At 41.6% G+C, this 12,609-nt stretch overlaps 1 protein-coding gene across 4 annotated transcripts in view; it reads left to right on the forward strand.

The window, feature by feature from the left end:
- Nucleotides 1-12,609, forward strand: part of shroom1 (shroom family member 1) — a 46,256-nt gene that overhangs the window by 30,272 nt on the left and 3,375 nt on the right. For 2 of the 4 annotated variants that reach the window (XM_061962540.1, XM_061962539.1), the window contains 8 exons: nt 2,521-2,690; nt 2,757-5,282; nt 5,369-5,555; nt 5,656-5,702; nt 5,854-6,417; nt 6,498-7,046; nt 7,763-7,865; nt 7,935-8,207. In XM_061962540.1, the coding sequence (XP_061818524.1) occupies nt 2,626-2,690; nt 2,757-5,282; nt 5,369-5,555; nt 5,656-5,702; nt 5,854-6,417; nt 6,498-7,046; nt 7,763-7,865; nt 7,935-8,207 (4,314 nt within the window). In that variant the 5' untranslated portion in view covers nt 2,521-2,625. Of the gene's footprint in view, nt 1-153; nt 301-2,520; nt 5,283-5,368; nt 5,556-5,655; nt 5,703-5,853; nt 6,418-6,497; nt 7,047-7,762; nt 7,866-7,934; nt 8,208-12,609 lie in introns of those variants that run through there. The other 2 variants (XM_061962541.1, XM_061962542.1) reach the window with 2 other exon arrangements.

A 12,609-nucleotide genomic window follows, 5' to 3' on the forward strand; every position in this document is an offset into this window, starting at 1 on the left:
GTGCTAACGGCTACATGTATCTCCGGCGGTGGTGAAATATTCCCTCCGCCGCTCTCATTGTGCTCCGGAGAGCCGGACGTCATCAGTTGGGCCAATGGCCCACTAGGCAGGTCTCGCAGGGAGGGGTTAGTTTGGAGGGAGAAGGCACTCTGGAGAAGTCTTCACTTTGGTATCTTTGCTCTCCTGGATACTTGGCGCTGCTACCTCTGGAATAAAGATGTCCTGAAACGAGAAAAACTTTTGCTCTGGTGGCCATATTTTCTCTTCGATAAAAAGTTATAGTTAACGTTCACAGTTTGGGTAAGTGTTGTTTTATTCCACTTTTTTGTCTTTCTTGTAGCCACTTGTGATTCAGTTTATCCGGTTTTGTTTTTACGTTTCCCTCATGTTGTTATTGTTCAGCACTGTTGTGTCTTCTCGTTGTTGTTTGCATGTGAGGGTATTTGTCTGGACCAGTTACAACCCCCCCCCCCCCCCCCCCCCCCCTCCCACACACACACACACCTCCCCTCCCTTCCTTCTCTGTACATTTTATCACTGCTTGTCCCCTCCATCACTTCCACTTGAGCGCTCCCCCTGTTTGGGAGCCCCCTTCTCTCTTTCTGTGTTGCAGATGGAAACACACACAGATCACAAGGTCCCTCATAAACACATGAAATACTCATTATTGCTGTAGTTTGAATGGCTTTTGTTGAGGCCGTTGTTATGGCTATGCAGAACGACCACCAAGGATCATCTGATTTTGTTTTTTTTCTGCTTTTGCTTGGTCAACATTTTTTTTTTTAGTTAACCAAGTCTAAGCAGCCATCAAAAAAAAAAAAGAGTGGTCACCAAAAAAATGTTTTGTTGTTTTTGGTAATGTTTACAAACTCAGGGGAAAATATGTAGACACAAGAGGACTTTGAGGGCATAAAGCAAAATATTTAAATTAATAGTAGATAGTAGTTTTTTGTTTAGTTATTACATACTATTAGCTTTTAGTACTCAAACAATTGTTTAGTATGTAATAAGAGAATAAGGAACTACTTTAAATATCGTGTTGATAAAACAGTCAATACCACGTACCATAAATACATTGAAAAACATTACAGTTGATACATGTGATCAGTATTGGTATCGACCATCTCACTTATAGATGATTGGTATCAGAATCAGCAGCATAAAACCCTGATCGGAACATCCCCAACTCAGAGTTTGATAATCATTAGACAAATGTTTCAAACCTCTGCAAAGACATTTTTCTTGATGGCGGCTATGTTTTTGAAGCTCATTTACAGACTTGTCAGTTCCTTAAGGGTGTGTACCAAATGTTGTGGCGATTGGGCTAAACACTTTAAAGCTACAAAGGGTGTTTAGTACAGCACATTAGGATGTGTACAAAATTTCAAGGCAGTCTGACAATGCCTGTGTCTAATAGATACTGTACATACACTAATGTGCACATTTCTTTCAGTAAGCATCACTGCTGAAGCCTTTCTTTAAAAATGCATCAATCAAGTTGATTAACCTGTTGGCTTGTTTTATTGGCAACAATTTGCCTCAGAGTTAGGCAACAGGTACCGGTACTCTGCTTCATCTTAATGACAGGACAGGATTGAGAACAGTCGTGTGAAAAATCCAACATAAAAACGATCATTAACCTCCAGGGGCATGTCTCCAAACTTAAAACACCCGTGACTTGGATCTTATTATAATATTTTCTTACAATAAAGTATGTGATCTGCTCATTGTGTGTAGTGGAGTGCTTGCCCAATTCCAAGGTGAACAATCTAGGCGAGTCTTAAGGTAGCACCTTATAATGAGGCATTATGTGTCACATGAATGACCTTCCTGCCTGCTGTAGTTTCACAAAATTCTTGACATTTTTACATGTGTGTGTGCTGCAACGTGCACCACCAACTTTGAGGCCTAATTAGAGGCCTTGTTGATGCAAGATGGCAGGCAGAATCCCTGAAACAGATGCTTAACTTGTACTGACCTACAAAACCAAACTTGTGTGAAACACAGGCAAATTAGATGCAAACACAACAAAGACACCTCAAAACGAGGGAAGATGTTTTGATGATAGTACTGATCTCTCATACAAAAAATCTATCACACATGTAATATAGTTCGCTTTTACTGTATCAAGGCTTTAGAAAAACCTTAGACTTTACCAGAGACATGATTTTTTAAAATATATTTTGTCACTACAAAAGCCTTCGAATCGGCCAATATAGAGTATTGAGAACCAGAACAAACAGCAGAATGTACACGTCTGGTCACCGAAGGTGCCGCTTCATGGCCCAATTTTGGGATGGACTCGTTTGATGCACTCCATTGTTTGGTCACCTGCATGCGAGCATTACAGCAACTGTTTTGATATGACTTAAAGTATCACATGACATTGTTTTTGGCTAAAATATAATCTTCAGAATAAGTGGCATGATCTTCATGCTCCTGTGAGTTATTAAAATCTTCAGCATATGTCCCAAATACACTGTTTCAGGATAACTGGTTTGCGTTTGTTTTCTCCTGCAGGGTCTTCTAAGCAGACAATTCATAGAGGATCTGAAAAAGCCATAAGGAGTAAGAAGTGAGAAAATGACCTAATTAGCGACCTGTGCTGTGCACAACCTTGTGCGAATGTGTTGGCGGCACTATCCCCAGTTGTACCTGCAGGGCAGATCCAGGCGTTGCTGCACTTTCGGGTAAAGCTTCCCTCATTTCCCCTTGCCCCACTATTCAATGGATTCTTACAACTTTCACTTTGAAAGAATGAGCAACGTGGACCTGCATCCTCTGAGCCTGCCTGTCAGTCGGCTCTCCCCAGCCAAGTCCAACAGCAGCATTGTAGAACAGTTTGCCCACCACCAACACGGTAAAGGAGATTCTGCCTACAGCTCCTTCTCTGGTGGCTCCACTGCCCCAGACTACCCGCCTTCGCTCCTCCCAGATGACCTACAGCCCAGCTCTTTCAGCCACTATGCTGACCTTAAGTATATAAAATCAATTTGCCATCCCAGTCAGCTACATTCTAACTCAAAGACCGTGGACCAGTTCTATTGCTCTATGGAGGTGATCTCACAGAACTACCGCAATAATACCCTTAACCAGAATGGCAATGATGGTTTCCATACAAATAACAAAGCTATTACTAAGGTAGGGGTGCCTCTTAGGGCTCCACCACAAGGTGGTCACCCACCCATTGGTCCTCCTCCAGTCCCAGCACGACAGGACAGTTTAATAGCTACTAAAAACTTAGAAAAAGACAAGACAAATTTTCAAACCCAGCAGCAACAGCCCCATAATCGACTATATCAGACAGCTAAACTAGAGTCAAGTTCCACCGTAATCAATCCTGGACCTGTGTATTCAGATTGGAAGACACCATCAGCAACAGAGGTCCCTCAGCAGCCAAGCTACCACTCGACCCTTCCCTCCTATGAACAGACCAAGGTGCCAATGAAAACTTCCACTCTGTTCACTACAGACAACAAGGCTCCCTCTGAGCAGCAGATGACTACAAACTTCCATAGACGATTGCCTCCCCAAGGCACAAGCCAGTCTGAGCACCTGAGGCTCAGACCGCTGTCAAACGGTGGTGAATCTAATGTAGAAGATCTTGCCCATTTTGAAAATCCTCGCAAAAGGGCGCATTCCGCTAACGATTGGCTCGGTTCAGAGCCAGCCCGACTCTCTGCTTCTTGGAATGCTGGTCAAACAGGCGTTATCAACAGCAGCATCCATCATAAGGGTCAGTTCTACTTTGTCACAGGAGTGTGTAAACAATCCGAATCTAGAATGAGAGCACACTCCGCATCTGTGAGTGAGACTGTAAGTGAATGCTCCCACTTGTCCGAAATAAATCAACCTCAAGAACGAGAAAGATGCCACAGCACAATGGAAAATTTATTTATACCGCGAAAAGAGGTCATAGATGAAAGAGGCCCTCAAAACAAAGACCTCATTCCCAGAAGTTTAGAACAGGAGAATCATAAGCCCGTCCCCTTTTCAGCCCGGTCCTCTAGGAGTTTCGATACCTTGGAAGAAATTGACACCGAAAGTCACGAGATTGGGCGTCACACTGCCAACAACCCAATATTTTATTGTGGTCCTGAGAAAAACTGCTCCCCATGTTCCATTTTACCAACAAAGGACGTTTCATTGTTCATTAACAATGAACCATCCAACCACCCCAAAAGAGAAGAACAAGCACAAAAGGGTAAAAGACAGCCATTGACAGATGTAGCCAGTGATCGAATAAACAAAGAGACCACCCCACTTCTCTACCACCTGACTGGAGCTAACAGAAAGGTATTACAGTCAAAAAAGGATGCAGAGTTCAGTGTGAAAGAAAAAGAAGCTGTCCTGAATAAAACAGGTCTTAGAGATCTGTTGTTGAAAAATGAGAGACTTCCGCCAGGAGATACCAACAAGAATGATAACTCATATAACACCCTGGATGACTCCTTTAAAAAGTACTACAAAGAAAAGCTGAAACATGCACAGTCTAAAGTCCTGAAGGAGACATCATTTAAAAGAAGGGACCTGCAACTGTCATTACAGCACTGCCTCAGGCCAAAGCCTGAGTTGAGACTATCAGGGATTCACTCTTTCTCCTCATCACAAGACTCTGAGACTTCCACAGGCACTCTCACTCCGTCTGTGGCCTCTGAGGAGACGGAAAAAGGGAGCATCGTAGGAGAGATTCCTGAAGATTTGAATGAAGAGATTGAAAGAGAAAATGAAAGGCCAGCAAAAATAGCCCAGCCTCAGGTGGCGTCACGTAACGGGGGCCGCAGGCGGTTGACTCCAGAGCAAAAGAAGATGTGCTACTCTGAGCCGGGGAAACTCAACCTGCTCGGAAGCGCCCCCATCCACTCTTCTTGCCGCTCCTTTAGCAATGAAAACGAGAGTATGTTTGCCATACAGGGTGAGGGGCAGGATTACGTGCAGACAGGAGAGCAGGGATTGGTTGCGGCACGTAGAAAGATGTTTGAGCCTCGTGGTAGGGCTCTTTCGGCATCAAGTGTTTCAAGGACAAACCTCAAGCATCTGCAGCACAAGGCACTGGTGGAGTACATGGAGCGCAAGAAAGGCCAGAAAATGGCAGATCCCCATCAACTTTTGGGTCCTCAGCTACCAGTACCTCCCAGACAGAGGCACTCACTGGGCGAGAAACCTTTTGACTGGGGTCCCAGGCCTTTATCAGCAAGCTCTGAGGGCAAGAACCTCAGGAAGAAACTCAACAGACCACACTCTGCGGGACGCATCCTTGATTCTTCAAGCAGCTCCATCAGGTAGGAACTAATTTCGGTTGTGTTGCGTGAATCCATAAATTTGAAGTACCGGTACTATAATATCTTTTATCTTAATTTTTTTTTAGGTATGCCCAGTTCTTGCCACCGCAATCCTGTTCAGGCCAACTTGCAGTGCAATCAAACCAACTCCAATGGAGGGAAAGACAAGGTCCATCCAATGGGATGTCTGCCTCAGTGGAGAGTCTCTTGAACCAACCAGAACCACCGACAGTGTTCAGGAACAGATCAACGTCTACACCACATGCATTTCAGGTAAATATTGTCAGTTTTTTTTTTTTAAATGAAAAATCAGCAGAATTATATTTTTACCAATTCTTACAATGCTACCAAAATCATGATATACATTCTACAGGCACCAGACTATAAAGATGATCCAGTTAATTTCACTGAAGCTTGCAGGTATGTACAGTATAACTAGGCCATTTCTATTGTTTTTAGGTCAAGGGCGTTCTATGTGCGCACTGTGACAAATCATTTTTAAACTAATAATTGAGGGATAAAAACAATTAGTGACTTTTTCAAAGAGTTTAATACTAAATGGTGTTTCTAGTTTGCAGAAGAATCTCTGCACCACAGTGCAGTCAACCCCTGAGGCTCAGCAGCATATCCGTGTGGTAGCTCAAAGAGGGAAGTCCATGGAGGAATTAGGTACATCCAAGTTAACAAGGCTGTCGACTCTAAGTAAGAGTTCTGAGCAGCTGGATCAAGTCAGAGACATCAAGAACATTTCATTCTTCGTTGAGGACAGGAAGAAATATGCGGGAAAAGAACCAGACAACAATAATCTGGGACAATTACAGAAACCATCCCTTTTGAATGAGAACTCTGACCCAGAGCCAGGAGACAAGGAGGATGCTGGACCTAAAGCCACTGCAGAAAGAAGAACCTTAAGTGGATCCCACTCTCCGACTTCTTTCCCCCCAACACGGGCCAAGGGTCAGTTGGTTTCTCCTGGATCTCGCAGCCCTGTGGCAGAGTCTTTTAAACCTCCCATTGAGGCGTCTTCTGACCTGCATTCTCATCGAAGACATGAGGCTATTGAGAGGGAGGTCAAGTCCTCTTTGTCTACCACCATGCAAATACAACATCCTTGTGAAAGCAGGCTGAGTTCCAGGTGAGAACCCCTAACCGTAGACCATAGTACAATTCAATTAAGCTGTAGTCAAGTTATGATTCATATTCTCTCTTTTCCAGGGAAGTCCAAAGTTTCTCTGAAACAGAGCGCCAACAGTCACTGGAGGAACCAGGCAAAGCCGCTACCCCACCTCTCTCTAACTACGAAGTGTCCTTGAGCTGCGGTGTAACCACTGACCCATCCTTGTGGATCCTCCCTCCAGAGGACCAGCCCAAAAAAGATGTTGAGACCCCAGACAGTGTATTTGAGGAACCCTTCCTATCGCTCCCTCCTGCACAAACGAGCGAAGTCTCCGCCTCTGATGTAGATGTCAGTCTAAAGACAGCGGCAAGAAAGAATCTCGAAACACAAGACGAGGAGTCAAGAGCGAGTCAGGAAACGGTAGAGCGGAAAACACCAGAGGGGGAAACCAGTTTGGAGAGGCCTGACGAGAGGCCATCGTGGGAGGAGCTGGTCGAAGCGGCAGTGAAGGCTGACCAGTCATTGGCCCCCGTCTTCTATCCTCTCGCCAATCGTAAGACGGCACTGATGCTGATGGAGCAGCTTCTTTCTGAGGACACGCTGCTGATGGAGGAGCACTACAGAAAGAAACAGCAGCAGAAAGACAGGTCATTGTCTGCCTAAAATACGACATATAAATTCACTTAAAAAGGCATTTTGTAATGTACATTTATATACACTTACCTGTCACAGTATTAGCTACACCTGCATCTGCACCTTCTTATCAAATTGCTATAGGAACGGGTTTTTTTTCCCTTTTTCCCATAGTTATTACATTTTTTAACTATGACCACTATGCTTCCTATGTTTAGATTATTTGATATTTAGACTACCTTTCTTCAGTTACATTACTACAACCACAAAAACATTATTATAATACAAGTTCCACACGGAGTCAAACAAAACTAAGCAACATAATCTTTTTTTAGGCAATGCAGCTCTTACATTGCATCATTCTGGTGTACCTAATGTAGTGGCCTGTATGTGGGTGTGTGTACAGGCCTGCAGATGGAGAGAATAATTGGCCACCGCTAATGAGAATTTTCCAGTCTAGTGTTTCACTGTGACACACAATACTGGTTTTTCATGGCCAAAGAAGGTGCTGTGTTACCCTGTGTTGCATCACATGCTCACACACAAACACACACACCTGCATATCTGTTACTGCTGTGCCTGTATTCAGGTTTCTGCTAATGCAAGCGCATACACACCAGAAACATAGAGAGTTTAAGCAACATACATTTTATAGATGCGAATGCCTATTGCGTGTTGTTTGCTGCTGCAGGGATGTCTATCTAACCTCTAGTCATCCTTTTCTATCCAGTTGTGAGACTGTTGTAGCTGTTGAACAACCTTCACCGCCACCTGACAACCGTACGCCTCCAAGTAGAGACCCCCAGAGCAAAGATGACTTCTCAGGGAAGAAGGTATAAATTGCGCTAAAACCATGACCAAAAACACACCACAACATAATCCTCTCGTCTTTTAATCCACAGTGCATGTTGGTGTCCTACATCGAGGAGCGCCTGCGTTCGCTGGAGGACACGCGTGGTGCCCTCCAAGCTGAGATCCAGCAGAACGTATCCCACGGCGAGGCACTGGAGGTGCTGGTACGAGAGCGATGTCTGCCCCTGGAACTGGAGAGGTACAACCTATTCATCGGGGACCTGGAAAGGGTGGTCAACCTGCTTTTGTGCCTCTCCGCCCGGCTGGCCAGGGTTCAGAACGCCCTGACCACAGTGGACCAGGACACGGACGTAGAAGAGAAGGTGAGGATGTTGCGGCATGAATATCATAAGCACCTTTTTTGATTTTCACCTCCTGTGTATGCAGGATTTTTTTTTTTATAATAAACATATGCATTATTCATTGACAGAATTTAAAAATGTGTTCATAAATCTCGATTTTTCTAGATCTTTATCTGGAACTGCTGCAGATTTGAACAACAGAATAGTTTCCATAGTCCTCCTTACTAACAAACAAATGAGAGCATATCCTCAATTGTATAAGTAATGATAAATTAACCAAATAATTAATTTTAGTAATATCTTCAACTTAAATACAAACAAATATGCTTTTAATTAGAATTTACTGTAAGATAAAAAATAAAAATGTGTATGTTTCTATTAATACATAAATATTATTTTTATAGAGCGCATTTAAAACACCAGAGTAAAGTGCATCCCAAGTATTAAAAATTTAAACACAAAAAATAAAAAATCCAATTAAAAAACACAGTAAAACTGAGGTTATAATACTACTATTAAGAACAGTAGCAATAATAATGATGATAATATATAAGCATTATTAATATATAAATAATTATATTATATAAACTAAATACTAAATGTATAATAAAATAATCTTAATTGTAAAGCAATATATTACTAAAAATGCTACATAAATTAAAATTATTATTACTAATAATACTATTTTCCCATTGTTCGAAAATATATTTTTCTCCATGAAAAAATTATATACAAAATTAATAAATAATAATCCGTTCAATACCCAATTTAATTCCAACAAAAAATATAACCTTTATTGCCTTGTTTTTTCGTAAGGCAATATAGGTTAAGTAAATATTATAAAACATTGATCAAAAAGACCCCAAACGGACAAGAAAATGTGTGTATGTTTAGTAATTACATTTTAAAAAAGAGGCTTAGACAGACCCAATACAAACTCACCTATTTTGATGTTTAATAATCGAGTATCTAAATGTCCTAGTGGAAGCGTCAGTCTGAATAGCAGTGAGTGAATAGTTTTGACAAACAGTATAGCAGCAGCTATAGTATAAGTCTAATATTTTTTTTCTCCAAAGACTATATAAATACTGTATACTATACGTCAAAGCGTGCTAACTCATCATCCGTTTGTCACATGACCATATCGCTGCGCGTTACGCAGGTCAACAAACCCGAGGCGTCCCTCTTTTCGAATCCTTCTCATGCGTTCACACATTCTTCCCTCCCGTATTAAACCCCTTCAGTTGTTTACACGTGCGCGTTAATCCCGCAGCAGCTCGCCGTGCGCCTCAGTGCTGCCGATTGGGCGTGAGGAGAGGCTGCTCCCATGCCGTCAGCCATGGACACTCTCTTTCTCTGTCGTGTTGACTTTGGAACAGCAAACATGCCTGCTAGGTGAAGGGCAGCTTTAGTTTCTCACCGTGTGGAATGCCAAAAATGCTTCAGTCTTATCTGAAGATGAACTTAATGCTTTCTGAGACGAGTGTAAATCATCTTTGGGGCACTCTATGGGTGTATTAATCTCAACAGCCTGCATCTGAGCTCATAGAATTATAAATATTTTATTATGAAGCCGCTTGAATTAAATAGTGGATGATGTGTCAAAGGTCACTAACAGATCCCAGTATTAATGACGGTGCAGATGCATGCACTCATTGCGAGCGTTGTTTGGAGGCGTTTCTTCTGTTATCAGCAATAATACTGTTGACACTTGCTCACCGAAACTCCCTGCTCACCGGTTTCGATGACATTTGTACCTACCCTGCCCTCTGTTGACACAAGGGAAGACTGCACCTCCCCTTCTAGACACTCTCCACACTCTCAATATGCAGAACATTTTCATTTAGAACAGAAGTGCTGATGTTCCTGAAGGTACATAACGCCCTATTTAGCAAAAAATCCAATATTTTTTTTGAGGGTTTTTTTCTTCACAGAAAACTCCTTCGGCTAAACTTCTTCACAGCAGCAACTTCCTTTAAAATGAGCCACCATTTAATTGTATTCATGCAACTTTACTGGCTTTGTAGATTATTTCAGGTCCTCAGTTCTGTGTTTTAAGTGTGTATGTTGCTGATTGCCATGAATAACTGGTGAGAGAAGCAATCATGATATACATGACAATTATAGCGAGTAGGCTTGTTTTGAGTTATCTGTTTTTTTTCTGTTGCTTATGGTGAGAGTTTTTATTAACTGTTGGTAGAAAATATTGTATTAATTTGACAAACGTAGCAAGCATGCATACAATGGAATCTGATTTTGTGGATTATTTCAAGTCATTCTGTTTCACTTCAAGTGTGGAAATTGGTGGTTGTCATTAATAACTTGTGGGAGGAGCAATCGCATGCAATCTGAACGTATCGTTTTATTTAAGGTGGAGGTTATTAATAACCAGTGGGAGAAATTATTGTATTATATGATGATTAAAGCAAGAGAGTGTAAGGGTATGAATTCTTATTTTGTGGATTATTTAAAGTCCTTCGGTTTATTTTGTGCTCAGTGTCAGTGATCATTATTAACTGGCGGAAGAAGCGATTGCATGCAATATAAGACTATTATAGTGAGCAAGAGCATCGTTGTCTTTAACTTTGTGGCTTATTCTAATCCTTTTATGTATTTTTACTATGCAAGGTAACAGTTAATAACAGGCAGGAGGAATGATCACAGTCATTCTGACACATTTATCTTATTCCCATGCAATAACAAGTATACCGTGAGATTTAACATCTTTGCTTATTCGGGCGTTTCTGTTTATTTATAATGTGAAAAGTGGAGATAATTATGAATAACTGGTTGGAGGAGGAATTGCTCTAGTTTGGACACATTAATTGTACTCGCATACACACGTCTCAGCAATGATAAAATAGGTTTTAACTTGTTGGTTTATTTTAAGTCGTTCAGTTTATTTCTATCATCCAAGGTGACGGTTATCACTAATGACTAGTGGGAGGAGCAATTGAATTGATTACAACAAAACATATATGTTGCATGTGCGCCTGTGCATGAGCAAGCATGTAATCAACTTTAACTTTTGGAGCTTTTTTTGAGTTGTTGTATTTATTTCTATTATGCAAAGTTATCATTAATAACTGGCAGGTGGAGCAATTGCACTAGTTTGGACTATTTGTTTGTGTGCATCCATGCCTAAGTAATCACACTATAGGTTTTAACTTAGTGTTATATTTTAAGTTCTTAAGTTTATTTCTATTATCCAAGGTGACGGTTATCATGTATAACCGGCGGGGCGAACAATTAAATTGATTATGATGCAACAACAATGTACAAACCCCGTTTCCATATGAGTTGGGAAATTGTGTTGGATGTAAATATAAACGGTATACAATGATTTGCAAATAATTTTCAACCCATATTCAGTTGAATATGCTACAAAGACAACATATTTGATGTTCAAACTGATAAACTTTTTAAACTTTTTTTTGCAAATAATCATTAACTTTAGAATTTGATGCCAGCAACACGTGACAAAGAAGTTGGGAAAGGTGGCAATAAATACTGATAAAGTTGAGGAATGCTCATCAAACACTTATTTGGAACATCCCACAGGTGTGCAGGCCAATTGGGAACAGGTGGGTTCCATGATTGGGTAAAAAAACAGCTTCCCAAAAAATGCTCAGTCTTTCACAAGAAAAGATGGGGCGAGGTACACCCATTTGTCCACAACTGCGTGAGCAAATTGTCAAACAGTTTAAGAAAAGCGTTTCTCAAAGTGCAATTGCAAGAAATTTAGGGATTTCAACATCTACGGTCCATAATATCATCAAAAGGTTCAGCGAATCTGGAGAAATCACTCCACGTAAGCGGCATGGCCGGAAACCAACATTGAATGACCGTGACCTTCGATCCCTCAGACGGCACTGTATCAAAAACTGACATCAACTCTAAAGGATATCACCATATGGGCTCAGGAACACTTCAGAAATCCACTGTCACTAAATACAGTTGGTCGCTACATCTGTAAGTGCAAGTTAAAGCTCTACTATGCAAAGCGAAAGCCATTTATCAACAACATCCAGAAATGCCGCCCGCTTCTCTGGGCCCGAGATCATCTAAGATGGACTCATGCAAAGTGGATAAGTGTTCTGTGGTCTGACGAGTCCACATTTCAAATTTTTTTTTGGAAATATTCGACATCGTGTCATCCGGACCAAAGGGGAAGCGAACATCCAGACTGTTATCGACGCAAAGTTCAAAAGCCAGCATCTGTGATGGTATGGGAGTGCATTAGTGCTCAAGGCATGGGTAACTTACACATCTGTGAAGGCACCATTAATGCTGAAAGGTACATACAGGTTTTGGAGCAACATATGCTGCCATCCAAGCGCCGTCTTTTTCATGGACGCCCCTGCTTATTTCAGCAAGACAATGCCAAGCCACATTCAGCACGTGTTACAACAGCGTGGCTTCG

The sequence above is a fragment of the Nerophis lumbriciformis genome, linkage group LG09, assembly GCF_033978685.3.
Source record: "Nerophis lumbriciformis linkage group LG09, RoL_Nlum_v2.1, whole genome shotgun sequence".
NCBI classification, from domain to species: Eukaryota; Metazoa; Chordata; class Actinopteri; order Syngnathiformes; family Syngnathidae; genus Nerophis; species Nerophis lumbriciformis.